This window comes from Molothrus ater (genome assembly GCF_012460135.2).
Source record: "Molothrus ater isolate BHLD 08-10-18 breed brown headed cowbird chromosome Z unlocalized genomic scaffold, BPBGC_Mater_1.1 matZ_random_MA36, whole genome shotgun sequence".
Lineage (NCBI taxonomy): Eukaryota > Metazoa > Chordata > Aves > Passeriformes > Icteridae > Molothrus > Molothrus ater.
The window spans coordinates 40069-58911 of NW_026530821.1; the positions used below are offsets into that span (position 1 = coordinate 40069).

The following is an 18843-nucleotide window of genomic DNA, read 5'->3' on the forward strand; positions in this document are numbered from 1 at the left end:
GTGTTCGTCACATCTTTAGTATTCCTCACTCTCCCACAAGCCAAGTAATTATTGAGAAGGCACATCAGACATTAAAGCACATTCTAGATCAACAGAGAGGGGGAGCAGAGGTAACACCACAGATGAGGTTGAACAAAGCTTTGTATGTTTTTAATTTCTTAAACAGTTTGGTTGCAGAACCTGATCCACTGATTTTTAGGCATTTTTCAAATAACACACAGCAAACCTGAAAGAAAATCCTCCTGTTTTAATTAGAAACCCTGAGACTGGACAAATTGAAGGTCCTTTCCGATTAATCACCTGAGGCAAAGAGTATGCTTCTGTCTCTACAGGTGCAGGAATTAAGTGGGTCCCAGCCAAAAACGTCAAACCATATTGCACCGCAGAACGTGTTGACGAGTCCAAAACCGAAGAAGCAAGTATGCCGACGTGAGCCAAAAAGAGGGATCCTGGGTCACTCCTGACGTTCCTTGTGCATCAGTAGAACCTGCAAACTCTGATTTTGTGTTAATGTTATTTATAAATGTGTCAATTGTGTGTCAATTGTTTGTTTTGTAGAGCTGATTTTTGGCAAAAGTGTAGGCTTTTGTTTTTATTAGGTTATAGATCCCTTCTATTGGATCTTCAAGGTGAAATCTTATCTTAAGGTCAAAAGCAAAATTTTCAAATTGATATATATGTAAGGATTTTGCCAAAACTTAGCTCATGAACAAGATAGAGCAAAATCAAATTGTATGTTGGTGTTGGTAGGTTTTAATTGTTTTTTGTCATGCAAATTTGCCTGTAGAACAACCAAAAACAAATGTTTGGGTGGCCTTAGCCAAGGCAGCAGGCTCGGATACCATATGTTTGTGTAATTCAGAACCCGAAAAACCTTTCTCAACCCATCTGGTTGGTGAGCCAGTAAAAGATTTGCCTTTGGTCAAAAAGCAATCCAATGGTAAGTCAGGTGAAATTAACAATGAGAACAGTCCTGCATTGAATTGGAACGTTTGGGCGAAAGAACTTCCCAGAGCAGTATCTCTGGGATACCCCAAGAATTGGAAATCCTTGGTTCTTTAACAAAAGATTTTTGCTTTACCTTTACAGCTAGTGATTGGCAAGAAGGTGATCCTCCAAAATACAATGTTACTCCCCATTATTTTGCATACAGAAACTTAAGTTTTTAGTGTAATTTTTCAAATAGTTAAGATGTGCTTTCTGAGGCTGACCAATATCCACGACAATTGGTTCATTTGTGGAGATAGGGCTTGGCAGGGCATTCCATCACACCTTGAAGGCGGCCCATGTAGCATTGGGATGCTCGCTGTAATTGCGCCCACTGCCAAAGCAGTCATGAAAAAGAAACAAAGGGGAACAAAGTCTGCTCGTCATTATCATGAGAACTGTAAAAGTGATTTCATGCCTTAGAAGGCTGCGAAAAGAGTTTCAGCAGGTTTGTTTTTACCCCAACTGGCTTCAGCAATGGCATTGAAACAATTAGATCGGGTTGGATGTTGGCTGAGTAAACAAACTAATGCCACATCCACTGCAATCAGTGACGTGTTGACCGATGTTGATAGTGTTAGACATGCTACCCTTCAAAAAATAGAGCAGCAATTGATTTTCTTTTATTGGCACAAGGACGTGGTTGTGAAGAATTTGAAAGAATGTGCTGTATGAACCTGTCAGATCATTCTGAATCCATCCACAAAAGCATACAAAAACTGAAAGATTTGACAGCCCAAATTAAAGATGATGGTGGCTCCTAGTTAAATGATTTGTTCCAAGAATGGAGCTTTGCACCTTGGCTAAAGGAACTTTGCAAGATAGGTCTCTATGTACTGGGTGTTTTGGTAGTGATATTAATAGTAATACCCTGTATACTCCAGTGTGTGTGACGAATGATGAACAAACTGTCAAAGAAGTTTTTATCATACAAGAGACAGAAGTAGGAAGTAGATTCACAGAAAGTGCTCAAAATCTCACAGAGATGGTAGATGAAGGTATAGAAATAGAAGAAGGTTTTGAGTTAAGACCCTGGAATCTACAAGAGTTTTTTGAACAATGACTTGTAACTATTGTCAGACGTAATTTATGCCCTTTCCACTGACTGGACCTTCACAATATTAAATTGCTGTTTTGTAATATAGCAATGCTTAGTGCCAACAAGAACATGCTTTAAGGAGATAATAAGCAAAAATATTATAGTAAAGCTACGAAACGCAAGTAATAAATGACAAGATTGTGAAAGTTTCTTTTTAAGTGAACAGAGAGGAGGAATTGTGGGAATCCATAAAATTAGAGGGTTTTAGGAAAGCTGCAAAAGGCAGGCCTCAGATACAGCAGAACTGTGGACAGTGCTAAAGCAACATTCATGAGATAGATCAGCAGAAAAATTATTTAAACTGTAGAAAAGGCAAGGGCAAATACAACAATAAGCCTATGTATTAATGCTTGTCTGAATAGCTTTCTAAGTTGCAGAAAGTTTATCTAACAAAATATTAGGAAGGTTAAAGCTTAATAATGGAGCTCTGTGCGTTGTGTCGTACAAACGGGTATTGTATTCGAAATAAGCAAGCATTGTTTTAACCAAAGGCACGTGTGCTAATGGTGATTGGATAGAACTACTGTCAGTATGCTTTTGCTTTGTCTGATTGGTCGAGAAGCTTATAAAGTAAGTTGTAACATTAAGTTTTCATCGTGAGCTGTTAGCATCTTCCCATTGTCACAATCATGTAACAAGACTGATACTGAAAAAATAAACAGCTCGAGGCACTTTCCCAGCAGCCCCATCCTGTTCGCATCTGTAAATAAACCCCCAGCTGGCGTCATTTCTGACTGGGCCTGAGGCAGGGGCTGCCATTCCTCACTTGTGGGGACACCAGAGCTGCCAGAACCACACCGAGCCTGCAGGCACTGCCCGACAGCGCTGCAGCCACTGGGACAGTCGCGCCTCTGGGGCTCAGCCACTCCCTGCTGCTGCTGCTGCTGCTGCTTTTAGGCACACCCAAAGCTCACTGTTAGGCCACGACGGTCTCTGCTTCTGCCTTCTTCCTGTCCCTGTGTAGAGATGGAGCATTGCTGTGCTTTCAGGAAGCTCTCTGGGAAAAACTTCCAGCATTGCAAGCTCCTGTGCCCTCCATAGATGCATGCTGTGGAATCCCTCAGAGATGGCTTCAGAGCATCCTCAAGCTGGCTTTTCTAAAACCCAGGGTGCTTGTTCTCTTCAGCGTGCTCAGCACAACCTTCAACTCCATAGTGCTGTGCAACTGAAGCAGCAGGACAGGGACCTTTGCAGCCTGAGCGGCCCTTGTTCCTTTCTGCCCGTGCACAGAACACAGCATGGAAGAGAACGGCAGCGGGGTCCCGCGTGTCCCCGGGCTCAGGATTTGTGCCGCTTCAGCTCCACGGACACGTGGGTAAAGTGACAAAGCCAAACTGTTTATTAAGGGAAGGCAAAGCAAAGGGGTGAACTGGGAGGCAAAAAAGGGGATGGGCAGGGCGTGGGGCCTGGAGAGAGGGAGGGAGGGAGGGAGCTGCCAACAGGGAGGGAGATGACAGGAGCTCCTGGAGCTTCCCACAGGCTCAGCTGTGACCAACAAGAGCTGTGCCTGGAGTTCCAGTTGGAGCCCTGTGCTCTGCAGGTGGTCTCATCTTCATTGGGAACTGGGGGTTGCCGAAGGACACGGGTTCTTCTGATCCTGCAGACCAAGTTCAGCAGCTCTTGCCTCGAACTTCAGCTGGATAAATTGGTTGATGAAGGAGGGGCACTCGTATTCCCTCAGGGCTTGAAGGGCTGGAAAAAAGCACAGAGCCACGGTTAGAGGCCGGATTGCGGGAATCTAGGGAAACACTCCTGCCAGGGCCATCCCAGCCGGCTCCTGCTATGGCCAGAAGGGAGCCGGAGACAAGGGCTTGGGCCGGAAGGTTGTGGCCTCGGCTCCCCCACGTGTGCCTGAAAGCTCTCCGGGCTCTGTCCCCGCCGGCCCTCGTCCGTCCGCACAGGGAGCAGAGCCCTCGGCAGCCCGGGCAGGGATTGTAGCTCCGGAGCTGGGATTTGCAGCTGCCCCCGGCGGCCCCCGCTGGCACCCCCGCGGCTGCCCCCACTCACCCTGACTGAGGACCTGGAGCTCCTCCTTCTGCCCCATCATGAGCACTCCGGCGACCCCTGGCAAGACAGAGCCCGTGGCGGCGCCAGGCGGCACAGCTGCCCGACACGGGCGCTGGCAGCCCTGCGGCCACACGCCCTCCTGCCCCGGCAGGGCTGCTGCCGGGCCCCTGCCGCACGCCGCCGCCCGAGGGCACGGCTGCGGGAGGGCGGCGGCAGCGCCGAGGGCGGGCGGGGCTGCAGCGGCCCGGGCGCGGCTCCCGCTGTAGCCAGGGCAGCAGCCGGGCCGGGGGCAGGGAGAGGCGCGGGGCTGGTGGCTCACCGATCAGCCTGACGGCTGCCTGTCGCAGGCGTTTCTGTGGGCTCTGCAGGAAGGGCAGGGCCCAGCGCAGGTGCTCGGCCGCTCGGCTCTCGTCCTCCAGCAGCTGCGGGGAGCACCGACAGGGAAGGCTCGGCGCGGGCTCTGCCCCTCGGCCGGGCGCTCCCTGCGCCCAGCAGCGGCCGAGCCGGCCCGCACGGCCCAGGGCAGGGAGCGGCGTGTGGGGCGCAGGCTGGCGCCGGGCAGGGGCACAGCTGCCAGCCCCAGCACGGGGGGCAGGGGGGGCTTCTCCAGCCTGCGGCTGGGGCTCCCGGGCTGTCCTTACCAGGCGCTCGGCGAACTTCATGCGCTGCTGCTTCGTCAGCAGCTCCTCCAGGTCCCTCCTCCTCCGGAAGCGGGCCGCACAAAGCAGGGCTTGGAAAGAGGCCTGGAGAGCAGCGGAGAGCCACAGGTGGCACCAGAGCCCAGGGCACATGATCCGCATGCCTGTGCCAAGGCCAGGGAAGGCTGGAGCCTGCAAGCTGCCAGGGTAGGAGGCAGCCCAGCTCCTTGCCAGGGACACAGCAGCATCCCACAAAAGCTGACCTTTGCCACACTCCGGTTCTCATCGTGCCAGCGCAGGAAGAGAGGGAGCAGGCTCCGGCTCACAATTCTCGTGAGAGGCTTTTCCCCCTCTTCCACTACCAGCTCCATCACTTTGCAGAAGAGCTGAATGGAGAGCAGCTGCACGTGGCTGTTGTCCTGGAGGAAAGGAAAAGACCTCAGCACCAACTACTCCAGGCCCATCAGGGCAGAGGCCCAAAAGTGCACGAGGCACAACATTTCTGGGCAGCGTCCAGTGCTGGGGGCTGGCTGGGGACACAGAGCCTTACATTCTCCAAGTGTGGCAGGAGTGGCTCAGCCAACTTCAGGGCGGTGGCGCTGGGTATCTTGAGGTCTTTCTCCTGGAGCATGTGTGTGAGCACAGAGAGGATCATGCTGACCATCTCTGCATCAGGATCCGCCAGCTGCTCCAGCAGGTGTTGATAGAGGCCGCGTATTCCTCCACCCTGTGTGCAAGAGCAGGCCGTGCTGTGAAGCCAAGGACAGCCACAGCACCAGCAGCTGCTCGGGGCACTTGGGCAGCTGAAGTGGGAGGCAGGAGAGCTGGGAGCAGCTGCCTCTGCTGCCAAAGGCCGGCCAAGGCCAAAGGTCTGTGTTGGCCAGCCCCACCAGCGCAGCTTCAGCCACTGCCCCTTCTCACCAGCGAGGGCTCCTTGCTGAGCACCACGAGGCCTCTGAGCTCCAGGTGCAGCCTGTCCCTGCACTCGCTCGGCAGGTGCCTGGACACAACCGACAGGGCACTGGCACCGTGCTTGGTCAAGTCCAGACACTGCAGGACCTGAAAGGCACAGGGCAGTGACAGGGGAGCCGGCCAGCAGGAGCCCAGAAGCGCACAGGGCCGGGCCCAGGCAGCAGCAGCAGGCGCGGGCAGCGTCCCAGGTGGCTGCAGCTACGAGAGGCCAGAGAGCTGGGAGGCAGCTCAGCCAGGCAGTGCTGGCCATCAGGCTCACCTCCACAAAGAAGGCCAGGGCAGGCAGATCCCAGCAGGGCTGCTTCCCAATGAGCAGGTTGAGCAGGTGCAAGGCAATACGGGAACACAAGGGGGTCAAGCTATGGCGCATCTCCCTGGCAGGGGAAAAAAGGCAGAAAAGCCCTGAGCCAGGCAGGCAAACCTCTGCCAGGACTGACTCCCAGAGGTGTGATCTTTCTCCAGCACCATGCAAGGAGACGTGGGTGCTTTGGGAGACAGCTGCTCCTGGGCACCCTCCTCTCGCAGCCTATTCCAGTCTGCTTGGTCGCCCGTCGCTGACAAGGCCCTCTTGCCCACAACCACGGGGACTGCGTGGGGCACTCCGGGCACGGGGCACAAACGCTGGCGGCGGTGGGAGAAGGGGGTCTCACCTGGCCAGCAGACCGACTGCATGGTGCCGGGTGTCGGCACAGAGCAGGGTGTCCCAGAGGCGCTTGCGCTCCAGAGCCACCAGCTTCTTCTCAAAGTCCAGCAGGCAGAGCAGAGCCTTCATGGCCTGCACTGCAAACCTGTGTACAGAGCAAAGGCGAGGTCACGCTGGGAGCACTGGCCCTGGCCACAAGGGCATGGGAAGGACAGGGCGACTGAGACCTGTTGGGCTTTGTGGGAAGGCAGTGTTCCTCCCGGCACGCTCTCCAGAAGTTCTCAACCTCCTCTGGCATCTGCTCTGTGGTGACAAAAACTTGGAAGAGCAGAGCCACAAACAGGCGGGCAGAATGAAGGACTAGTGTCTCATGCCACTCAGGCATGTGGACAGTCTTCCACAGCACCACAGTTGCCTGCAAAGGAGAAAGCACCCCGAGGCAGCAGTCAGTGCCCAGATGTCCATGTTTCAGGGCCCAAGGGGAGATGCAGTGGGAGCAGCCAGCCTGCTCCCCCTGAGCCTGCCCCTAGCCCAGCTGCAGGACAGGGAGAGAGCATGGAGAGCTGCTGGAGAGGTGACCTGGAGGGTGAGCAAAGGCCAGTTCTAGAAACTCACAGCCAGGGCAAAGATGGCCTCGTCATCCCCACTGTAGAAGAACATGCTGTAATGTGGCCGGTCCTCTGTCACAGACAGGAGTGCTGGAAGCACCTTCTGCACTGCGGATCCTGAGGAGCCGATGGTTCTCCACATCAATGCAGCAGCTCTGTGGGACCAGGGCTGCGCGTCAGTACCGTGCCCCGTGCGGCTGGGTGGGGCCGGGTGACGGAGCCCCGGTGCCCTGAGGGACGGGGGGGAGCATGGCAGCAGGCTCAGGAAACAGAGGGGCCCCAGAGTCCTGGAGCTGTCCGCCTGTCTGGCAGACCCCACTGGACAGGCTGGACAGGGGGAGGGCCCTAGGGGCCACTGAGCACCAAGTTCCCGAGGCAGTTGTGCTCTGTACCTGTCACAGATTGGGGCACAGCGCAGGAGGCTCATCACCACATTAGCAGGGTGCTCTTGGGCCAGGCTCAGAATGTCCCTTTGCAGCCCAGTGTCCACAGTGAGACGGGACACGAGTGTCTGGTGAATGTCCCTCACCATGGCTGGCACCTAGAGGAGGCATGGGGAATGCATGGAGTGCTGTGCAAGGGGGCAACTTGCCCAGCTTCCCCCAAGAAGTGCTTGCCTTCCCATCCCACTTTGCTGGCTTCAATGGCTGAGGGGGCCTAGCAGACGTAGCTTGAGGGGCCACAGGATCCTGGGAGGCCTTCAGCCCTGGCCCCAAGCTGCTTACCTGCTGCTGAGATGAAAAGAAATCCTGAGTGGGAGCAGGAACCGCAGTGCAAGTGGGCCTGGTGTTGGTCTTTGAGAGGGCCCACGTGCTTTGAGTCCTTGCGTCCTCACTCAGGGCCGTGACAGCCTCTGGCCTGCCCTCAGCCATTGCCCTGACAGAGTCTGCTGCCTGCTCAGGGGAGGCTGAGCTGACATCAAGCTCTGCCCGCAGCTTGGCCGTGCCCTCGGTTGCTGTGGCGCTGGTGTTTCTGCACTGAAAGCACAGGAACCTCCGCAGTATCAGCAGCAGAAGGAAGGGCAGGAAGAGAGGGATGTTCCGTGGCCTGCTCCAATTGCGGCACTGGGCCGAGCAGTGCCAGCAGGCCCGGCCCAGGTGGGGATGGCCGCAGGTACCTGCGCTGCTCTGTAGAAGCGGCCGCGAGTGGGGTCCTGCTCTCGTGTCCGATCCTTGCCCGCATCTGGCAAAGAATGAGTGCAGCCAGAGCTGAGGGGCTGCGGGAGAGGCCCGAGAACACGGCCCAGCCCTGGCAGGGACAGCCCCCCGGTGGCCAGGGGATGGAGCACGGCTGCTGGGGGGCAGCCCCAGCCCCTCTTCCGTCCTGTTTGCGGGCTCATCCACAGGGGCCGGGCCGGCCACAGGCACCAGCCCTGCGGCCCGGCTCTGCCACTCACCGTTCTGCAGTGGCTGCAACTGCTCCGGCTCTGCAGGCTGCTGCACTGGGGTGGCTGCAGGGCCTTTCCTTTTCTTCCCCCGAAGCACCTTGAAGAGGCTGAGCATTCTGCCTGCCATCCCGCTTTCTGACCTTGAGGACACCTTTGAGCCAGATGCCTGGGCAAAGGTCTGAATCAGCGAGCGCCTTGCAGGTGCCTGCGACAGAGAGGCCTCAGGAAGGCTACAGGACAGCGCGTCCTGCACTCTGGTCTCGAGGCCTCCTGCCACAATAACAGGAGGCTCCTTGTGAGCAATGGAGGTCACTGAGTCCTACGGCCTGGCCACGAGGGCACCACCACAGGGATGGCAGATGCCTGGGAAAAGCTCCGAGTCAGGAAGTCCTGCAGTCTGGCCACCAGGCCAGCCACAGGAGTAACGCCTTGGAAAAGCTGTGGGTCAGCGACGAAAGAGCCGGCTGTGTGGGGCTCCTCACAGCACAGCTCTGGCACGTCCTGCCTCACAGCACAGCTCTGGCACGTCCTGTCTCATCACATCCCCCAAGCACTGTGGTGTTGCCTCGTCACCACCAGCACCCATGTCACCACGTGTCACAAAGGGTCCTGTTCCATTCCGTTCCATGGTAACCATGCTGCGCCGTGTCAGCAAGGGCCCTTGGACACGCTGCCAAGTGCTCTGGGGCCACCCCCACCCCGCCCAAAATGCCTCTGATTGGAAGAAATCCACTGCCCCAAATGTCTAAGACAGCCCGGGACACACCAAGCCCAGCCAAGTGCTCAGGGAAAGACTCTCCATGGTGCCTGGCCAGCACAGCCCAGCTCGCTGCTGGCTCTGGAGCAGAGCAGTTTCCAGCAAGCACAAGGCAAACACATCTTGCCAAGAGTTAAGGCACACCAGATAGAGGAGATGGCATGAATGTGTGCATCAAGGCCTTTGAATTCACAGCTCCCCAAGAGAGCTTTGGGGCACTCGGCTGGACAAACACGATCCGGCTCAGACCTGTGCTCAAAGGTGGGCAACAAACCCTGCTGCAGGTGCTTGGCTTGGTCTCTGCAGGCCCAGGCAGATGCCAAAGCTGCTCTTCACATCCTTCCCCTGCCCCTCTGCCAAGTGCAAGGGGCCTCAAGGACTGAAGGAAACACAGGGAGTCAAATGGAGACACTTGCACCTATCTCACTGGGGGCTCCTGGAGAAGCAGTTTCCTTGGGAATCAAGCCCCTCTCTTCCAAGGGCACTTCCCCAAATTTGTACATTTCCTGGGCAACACCAACACACTCTTAAGTGCGGGGTGTGGAAGTTCGTGGACATCACACCATGACCAATATGATCCAGCGAAGCCAAATTTATTATCCCTAAAAAGACTACATTTATAATAAATTTCCACTGTCCACGTGTCTCTAGCTAATACATGATTGGTTAATCCTAGCTGTTCATGCATCTAAAATAGAATGCTGATTGGATCATCTAATTTTTTATGCATCTTGCTGTGGTTGTCTGGCCCACCCATGGCTCACTTTCCCAAGCTTGCTGACAAACTTGCTGAGTCCTGATGACTCTTCTTGTATCTTTTTCAAGGATATACCGAGCCCATTTCTGAATATGTCCATAATTCATTCTTTGTGAACGTGTTCATTGTCCATTATTACAAGCAGGCTGGATTGTGCATTGGCTGAATATGGCCATTGTCTTGCAAAAACTCCTCAAGCTGCAAAATATTCTCGACACTTAAGAAACCCTGGCAAGGCTGAATTGCTTGTGCTCCTTGCAGCACAGGCACTCCAGCTGGAGCACATCTTCCTTCCCCCAAGGCTGTTTCCATGCGTCGCTCCAGGCGCGCAGCCCCGGGCCCCTCCAAACACGAGCTGCCTGCTGCCTCTGCACATGCCTGAGCTCCTGCCTGCGCTCAGGGCAGCAAAACCGGGCTGTTCCCGGCCAGGGAGTGGAGCCCTGTTGTTGAAGATATTTTGCAGGGAATTTGTGCCTGATGTCAAGCATCTGTTGAATGCTAGGGGCAAACAGTGTCAATTTCCCAAAATAGCACAGTCCTCCTTATGCTTTCTGAGGAATCACAGGCTCAGCTTTATCTCACAAATGAGAAAAACTCCAGGAGGTAACATCCTTGCAGATTTTTGTTTTAGGGATACAGACTATATCAAATTGGCAGAGTATGCCATGGTATTGTAATATCAGGAAGAAAGAGGAGATATCCAAGTGCTATCGTTGCCGGGTTTTCCTGATTTCTCCCTAATAAGCTCTTTACCCTTGTGGTACTCAAAGAATAAACAATAATTTCCTGGCACTGATCCCAAAATATCCAATTCCTGCAGTCACTGGCTTGTAGGATTTAAACCTTGAGCGATTGTAAATGCCTCAACTCCTAAAGGATTTCTAGGGATTTTTTGTGTTTCACACCAATTTTCTGTGGTCATCCCATTTTGATTAGTACACCAATTGGACCAGGCCTTACTTAAGGCCTGGTGGTGTGCCCTAAATGTGAGCTCTGGTCCAGTTTTCGAATTCTTCCATTGAGTCTAAAGGAATTCCAATTAAACAGGTGCAAAATGGATGCGAAGGTGTAGCTAGTGATAAGCAGAAAGATTCTGCCCTGTTCTGGTAGCCTATGTAACCCTCATGTCAGCTCGCTGCTCTATATTGTATACTCCCTGCGTTTCCTTAATCACTCCACTAAGCAACATTGTTAATATTTGCCAGGCTGGTGCCATTGTTGCCCTTGTCATCCATCACGCCTGCGCTTTGCCCCAATTGCTTTAGCTTGTTCCCACTCAAAATCTCTAAAGTGATGTATTTGTGGTATTGCTATTCTTACTCTCCATTCAGCCATTATCTTGCTCTCTAGTACAATTTGGTTTACTACAGCAATTAAAGCAAGTTTAAACTGCAACCACAGTAACAATCTTTGCTTATGTATTTCTATCAAAGATACATCTTGGAGATAACTCTGATATCTTCTTGAGTTACGCCTTAAAGATTTAGCTCATGCCATTCTTGGGATAAGAGTGTTAAGTGTGTAAGAGCAGTTATTGCATATTAGGTTAATAGGCTTAAATTTTTGCTTTTTCCCTCGGACCACTGCTAAATGATGTTCTTGACAAACTTGTCGCCAAGTTTTTAAATGACGCTTTATACAACGAACCTTAAGGCATGCCTTACATGCACAACCATGCAGATATCAAGAATTTTCTATCTGATTTACAACTTGTGATGGAAGTGAAGGTAAAAGAAGTCTGTCTACATCTAACCTGTGTGTATTAAGCTTATGTGGAGTTGCTAGTACTTCCTCTGCATAGTCCAGCAAATTTGGTAGATATTCTAACCCTTGTTCAGCGGTCAGCTGTCGAAGAATTGGATTCAGGGCCGTCTGGAATCGATGCTTTTGCCGACTCTCCACCTCTGGGCACAACATGGGTTGAGGACGGTGCTTTCAGATAGGGCTTCACCCCCGTGGCTGGAATCCAACGAATGCCTTTATCTGTAAGTAAGCACATAGAAGCTCTTCCTCTTAATTTGACTGTAGCTGGTCCTTCCCACACCCCTGTTTCTGGACTTTTGAACATGACCTGAATGCCGTCAGGCAATTCCTCACTTGGGTTACGCGTGAGGGCACGATGCACAAGAATAGGTGGATCTTCCCTATCTCCTGTTGTTCTAAGGGAATTAAGCACAAAAATGGCTTTAGCTGTTTTTTCCTCAGGGGATAAGCCTGGAGTTCCCCCTTTTTGTTTTCGCAGCATGCCCTTGAATGTCTGATGGGCACGCTCAATAATTGCCTGTCCAGAAGGATTGTGAGGAATACCAGTGTCACGTCGAATACCCCACAAATTACAGAAACATTGGAATCTTAAGGAACAGTAAGCAGGACTATTGTCAGTCTTAATTGCTAAGGGGATACCTAATATGGCAAAGCAATTGCACAAATGTTTCTCAACACGACGTCTCACCTGTTAAGGGAGTAGCTCATATAACTCAAGAATAGGTATCAATGCAAACATGGACAATTTTTTTCTGACCAAATTCTGCTACATGAGTTACATCCATTTGATATAATTGCAAGGGTTGAGTACTCCTAGGGTTAACACCATGACTAAACCAATGCCATCTGGTTGACAAGTCAGGACAGTATTGCACAATACCAGAAGCATCAGTAAGGGGAATAGCAAATTGTTTACCTAACATTTTTGCAGATTGATGAAGAAATGCATGGGAAATTTTGGCTTGCTGAAATTTATCAGAGTTTGGCATTGGCCAGACAGTGGCTACTAACCGATCAGCTCGAGCGTTACCTTCAGACAGACCAGGGAGAGCTTGATGACTACGAACATGAGTAATCAAGTATTCTTGCTGTCAATGATTTAGGGTTTTAAGCAATGGGCATAAAAAGGGAATACAAATGCTTATTAGACACCTCCTTAAGTACTGCTCTTTCAAGGCATTGGACACAGCCAACTACATAAAGTGAATCAGAAACAATGTTAATGACCTCATTATTCCGATTTTCAAAAGCCCAAATCACAGCTTTCAATTCTATTGTCTGCAATGTATCTTTTAACTCTCCAAAAATGACATGCTTTTTCCACACTTTGTCTTGATGCCAAGTGCAGGCAGCCCTTTTGGACCTTTTACCTGCATCTGTAAATACTGTCTGCCCAGACACCGGACAGTCAAATCTCCAGGGTCTGTCCTCCAGACGCTGATGCTCCACTAAGGATAACACCCGGTGCTGTGGATAAGTATAGTGAACTTTACCGTCATATCCAGCCAAAGCTATCTGTAAAGAAACAGAATGCTTAATTCTCTATTTAAGATATTAGTCAGCTAATGCTACTCCAATTGAATATGGTTCATGTCTCTAGATTTCTAATATTCTCTCACTGCCCTTCATAGTCAAATGAGCAAAAAGTTCTAGTTGAGTGGTAATATTTCTAGATTGTTTTACAGGTAAAAATACTCCTTCTATAATAACGAAAGGATTAGCTTAAGTTTTAACCTATTGATAAATCAAGGTGAAAGGATGCTTGGCATAATTGTCATCCTCTTTGTTCTGGGTGATGATCATCAGTTGAACTGGAACGTCTTCAATCAGAGGATGTGCATGTGAGGTAGCAACCTTTGTGACAATGTGATCTAAGGCTTGCTGTTGTTTTTTGTCTTGGGTCTTGCATTCATCTGCTCAAGATGAAATACTTAGTAACTGTATTAGTGGTCCAAGTTCTTTGTTAGTTATCCCACAAATAGGTCTTATCTATTGAATATCTTCTACTAACTTCTGGACATCAGATACAGTTTCCATTTCAGTGCTAATGGTGAGTTTTTGTGGCTTCATTACAGACTGATCAATCTGCTACTTGAGATATTTCTAAGGAGCAGAAGATTGCACTTTATAAGGAGCAATTCTTATACTCCTTTCTTCTAGCAAAGCTGTCGTGGTTTTTAGAGCAGTTACATAGTTTAATTGTTTTCCAGCCACTAATATATCATCCATGTAGTGATAGATGATAGGGAATTTTGCTGCCGAACAGGTTTTAATGCCTAAGCCACATGAATTTGGCACATCGTAGGGGAAATTTGCATGCCTTGGGGCAAAGAAATCCATTCTTACCTTTTGTAGGGTTCTGCCTTCTTGATAGATGGAACAGAAAATGCAAAATGAGTAGTGTGTTCTGGATGCAAGGGAATGGTGAAAAAACAATCTTTGAGATCAATGATCAATAGATTCTATGACTCAGGTATCATAGCAGGAGATGGAAGACCAAGTTGCAAGGCAGCCATACTTAGCATGATTGCATTAACAGAACGTAAGTCATGGAGCAACCTCCATTTCCCACTCTTGTTCGGGATGACAAAAATTGGAATGTTCAAGGGCCAATGGATGCCAGAGCGACACTGACTTATTTGAATATATTTCATGCAAGATATATGCTTAAATTCCACTAGTTCACCCAGTGTTGCTTGCCACAGACCATAGTGACAAGAAGTGCTCTACAGACTTTGGACTTTTGAACAGCAATGTTTTGCTGGCCCAACCTAGAACAGTCCTAGCACTCTGGAGAAAGGGTAAAATAATTCACACTTGATTTTGAAAGCCTGGAGCAATGGAAAAAAAAATCATCCTGAATCAGAGAATGTTCAAGAGAAGCATACTGGGGGTCACAAACTGAATGAAACAATAATGTCTAAAACCAGAATGCTTGAAGCTGTGGAAGGAGAATGGGGAGATTTGCCTTGCTACCAGATCCCAAATGTGCTGTGGTTCCAGTAGCCCAGTTTACAACACTCTTGGGAAGAATGAGAGAGCCACAGAGCAATTAGCAGTGCTCAGACCTGCTGGAGAGCACATGAGGTCCTATCTGAAAACCACATGCAAGTTCGATTTTTGTAAATTTACTCTGGAAAAGTAGAGAAGAGTTTAGTGATAGCAAGTAGGAGTTTAATTCTAGGATCCCCTTTCCTATTCCCTCTGCTCTAAGAGAGGTTGGTTACTTTTTCTCCTGCAAACAGAGAAGGGAGCCTTTTATTTCCCCCCTCTCCTGAGGGGTGAGATATAAACCCCCTTACAGCACTTAGTAGACTGATAATGCAGAAGCTGTATAAAAGAATCAGGTGATATGACACATTGAAAACAGGAGTCAAAGAAACACAGATAGCATTTTTCAATAGTACCAGTTCAGGATAAATTTCATTTTCGCATGAGTTCCTCCCATTCAGAGCTGAAACTGAGAAAACAATCTGCCAGTAGAGAGGTCCCAGCTGTGTCAAGGTTCCGTGACAACTAGAAGTCATGACTGGCCATGCCTCCACAGATGTGTCTCTGGGCTTTGCAGGATAGCAATGAGATCAGAAAATTATAAAAAGGGCCTGCCATAAACTGCTGCAGCCTGCAAATGCCTCAGGCATTTGTTGGGGACAAAGCAGCTCCTGTCACCCATGGCTAGTGGGACTTTGCTGCAGCACTTTTTGGTTGCATATTTTCTCATGGCTGTCACCTGTGTGGTGAAGGATTTTTTTATTTATGCATTCATCATTTGTGTTAAAACAGCAATAGTAGTGCAAAAATTTTCACTAGTAATGCCAATAGAAATAACATAAGCTCCCCAAAAGAAAACGTTAAACAAGAGCAGTGTTACCAGCCAATTCACAAACCTTTTCTAACAGTGGAAAAGTGGAAGGTTTGTTGTGAAAAGTATTGATCTTTTACACTGTTGAAACTATCAATACCATGTGCTGGGGTTGGAACTCTCCAAGAAACAAATATTGATTTCCCTCTTTTCTGATGTACAAATGACAGACAATGGCTGAACGAACTCTGAATCTTTTAATTGTTTTGAGGGCGACAGATTCTGTAGGTATTGAATTTTTATTGTTTCGTTGTTCTCCTGTTTTCTGCTGCCACCCACCTACCCATCTTTGAAACCTTCGAGGGGAGATACTTTGCTTTTTTTTCCTTTTTTGTGTTAGAAAGACAAGTGAAGGAGTAGTTGAAATTAATGTAGTATTCCCTATACTGCAGTTCACTGTCAGGTCTGATTCATCTAACTTTAGTATTACCTTCAGGAACATTGTAGCAATTTATTTGAAACACAAGTACTAGTGATGATATAGCATTCTTATTTTTTAAAAACAACACACGTTCCAGAAAATCATGCTATAAAATAAATGTCTTCTGTATAATAGTGAACTGTGGACATTCCATCTCAGTGTAAATGCTACAAACAGAAATCCTGCTTCAGAATCTTTAATTTCACCAATTTTACAACAAATATGAATGGCAAAATTGAAAGAGAAAGACGGAGGAATACATAAGCACATTTGTTTCTATTGATCCAAATGCTAAGCAGAATTTGGAGCACAACGAAAAGGATTAGAGCAGAGTAAATTTTTTTTCTTTAATTTTATTTTATGGAATAAGCACTAATCTTCAATACCAGGTATATGTCATGTAAAGCTTAAAAAGTAGTTGTTCATTGTCCTGAAGGTCACCCAGATGCAGTAAATAAATTTCATTTTTTTGGGAAGAGATCCAGGCTTGTTATGTACTCTGTGAAACATGACAGCAAGGGACTGTCCCTCCAATCCATTTCAAGCAAATGGGATTTTTCCCTCTGGGGAAGAGGGAGAGAGAGGAGGTAGCTGGATCTGATCCTGCTCTACCTGTGCTCATCCAGGGACAGCAGCTGGAGGGACAGCACTGCAGAAGTGTCCCCATGAATGAGAAATGGGTCAGAGTGTGCCAGTGTCTGGATCTGGCTGTGCCACGCTCACCAGGCTGGTGGCAGCACAATGGCAGCAAGTTGGACAAGTGCCAGGCTTGTCCCCAGGGGCTGTGCTGGCACCCACAGGCTGAAATCCCCTTCTCCCTCAAACAGAAAAAGAGAAAGTGTGACCCTGTGCTTCACTGTGATGCCAGTAGCTTATAATAAATATTAAAAATAAAATATTTTGACGTTTCATTTGAATGCCATAGTTACTTATTTCAGGTGGACCCAAAGGCGGGTAGGAAGGGGTTACCAACATCAGTGTGTTCCTCCTCCCAAGGGAGAGGAGGAAACTCCCAGCAATTCCATCACAAACCTCCCAGCAAGAGAGCCAGGACACTGATGGCTCCTGTGAGCCCCAGGCTGAGCCTTTGAGCTGTGGGACCTCAGGAAGCGTTGGAAGGGCCGGGACAGCACAGAGAGGTGCTGGGGCTGTTTCTGTACCGAGTTCTCCCTGCACTGCTGGGGCTCTTCAGCATCAACTCATCCCAGGGGTGTGTGACTGGCACAAGTGCTCCGGGGCTGACACCATTGCTGTGTGTCATTGCAGGTCCTGCACATACTCATAGCCCAAATGCACGGCATTTTATCAGGCACTTCCTTTTTTCTCTTTGATACTAATGAATTTAAAGAGTTTAATGGTGATTTATTTGATTTAGACATTTTATAACAAACATACTGAAGTAAGAAGTTGGCACTAAATTTTGAATCGATACCATAATTATAGAATGTGTTCCCAAATGAAGTCAATTAATTTCTATTATTTTCTACTCCCATTGTTTGCACTGAAATTTGACTTGCACGTCATTTATTGAAAAATAAGAGACATTTTCCAAAGCCTTCTTAACATTTATCAACAATGTTTACCAATCTTTTCATTTTTAACCTAATCTGCTCTTGGAGACCAAAATATATAACCCTTCTGAACCAAAAAAAAAAAAAAAATTTGCATTTTAGATCACATCACATCTAAATTCCAAGTAAAACATGTCTGAGCTTTATCTTTTTCTGACTGTACCCTCACCTCCAAGAACCTGACCTATTCAGAGGTATCATGTAAATGTCATTTAGTGCACCATTATGGACAGTTTGTGGAGTTGCAGACTGGTGGGGGGAGTGTAAAACACTTACACACATCATTGTCAACTGCTCATTGCAAACTCAAGCTTAACATTTCCTTGTCCCAGCAATTGAGCAGTAACATTAATTCAGCTGCTACAAATCCAGAAATTGTTTAAGCCAACATAAAATGGGTCATTAACAAATAGGCATCCTCGTCATTGTTCTGGTGATTATGAACAGAAAATCATGTTCTACTGGAAATGTGTAGGCTGTGCAATGGAGAACATTGGATGTTCAGATGGCAGAGGTACTAGGAACAGGCAAAAAGTGCTGGTTTCAGTCTTATCTATCTCTATGTTATCTCAAATTTATGGACAAGAAGCCCTTTGCTCCTATTTACAGCACAGCTGAGTGTGCAGCCCTTTCATACTATGAAAGAACATGGCTCTGTTAAGGGAATATCTCAACAGTTCATTAATCTGAAGAACAAATTGGCCAGATTTTCCTTTATCTCTTTCATCTCAATATTTTTGCCCTTTTGTAAGAAGCCAGGCATTTTCTCTTCCCCCTCAGGGCCAGGCTCGTTTCTCTATCCCCTGTCTGCTGGCACATCTCCATGGACTTGGAGCTCCTCACCTCTGGAACCTGGCTCTGGCTGGCTTTGGGGCCCAGCCTGGCTATTTGTCACTTGCAAGCAGCACGTGTTTCTCCTGGCATTTTCTGGGAAGAGCTGAGTGCAGCACTAGGAACGTTCTCCAAAGGAACCTCAGCCTTCTGCCACGTGCTGCTTCCATGGAGCAAATCCAAGGGTGCTGCGTGACCGTCGGCTTTTCATCAGACAAAGCGCTGGGAAGGCAACGCACAGTGTCCTGAAACTGGAAGGGGATGAGGGCTGACCCTTTGTTCCACCCTCCAGAGACCTGCAGGCACAGGGACAGGTGGCTGCACCCCAAACCACGTCTGTCAGCAGCGCCCTGAGCCGGAGCATTTGCCCCAACTCCCCTTCCATGGGCGCTCCCCAGCAAAAGCCAGGATCAGCTCCTCTCAAGCTGTGCTGTGGGCTTGCTGGCCTGGAGGGCTGACCCCACACATGGTAAATGGGATTTAACCAGTGAGACACCAGTTCCACGGTACCTCAGGGGCTGCATTTACACACCCTGACG

At 49.2% G+C, this 18843-nt stretch overlaps 1 protein-coding gene and 1 long non-coding RNA gene across 2 annotated transcripts in view; both read right to left on the minus strand.

Annotated features, from left to right (window-relative positions):
• Positions 1-3458: 3458 nt before the first annotated feature.
• LOC118699388 (uncharacterized) lies at positions 3459-4504 on the minus strand. The gene is made up of 3 exons (XR_004982066.2): positions 4413-4504; positions 4094-4150; positions 3459-3778 (listed from the first exon to the last, which is right to left on the minus strand). It is a non-coding gene; the product is annotated as an uncharacterized LOC118699388 (long non-coding RNA).
• A 265-nt stretch (positions 4505-4769) lies between these two features.
• LOC118699389 (uncharacterized) overlaps positions 4770-18843 on the minus strand; it is a 55793-nt gene continuing 41719 nt past the window's right edge. The window contains 11 exon segments of the mRNA XM_054518502.1: positions 4770-4823; positions 4995-5150; positions 5282-5458; positions 5653-5790; positions 5847-5901; positions 6354-6491; positions 6613-6761; positions 6962-7184; positions 7347-7495; positions 7680-7926; positions 8482-8611. Of these exon segments, the coding sequence (XP_054374477.1) occupies positions 4770-4823; positions 4995-5150; positions 5282-5458; positions 5653-5790; positions 5847-5901; positions 6354-6491; positions 6613-6761; positions 6962-7184; positions 7347-7495; positions 7680-7926; positions 8482-8611 (1616 nt within the window).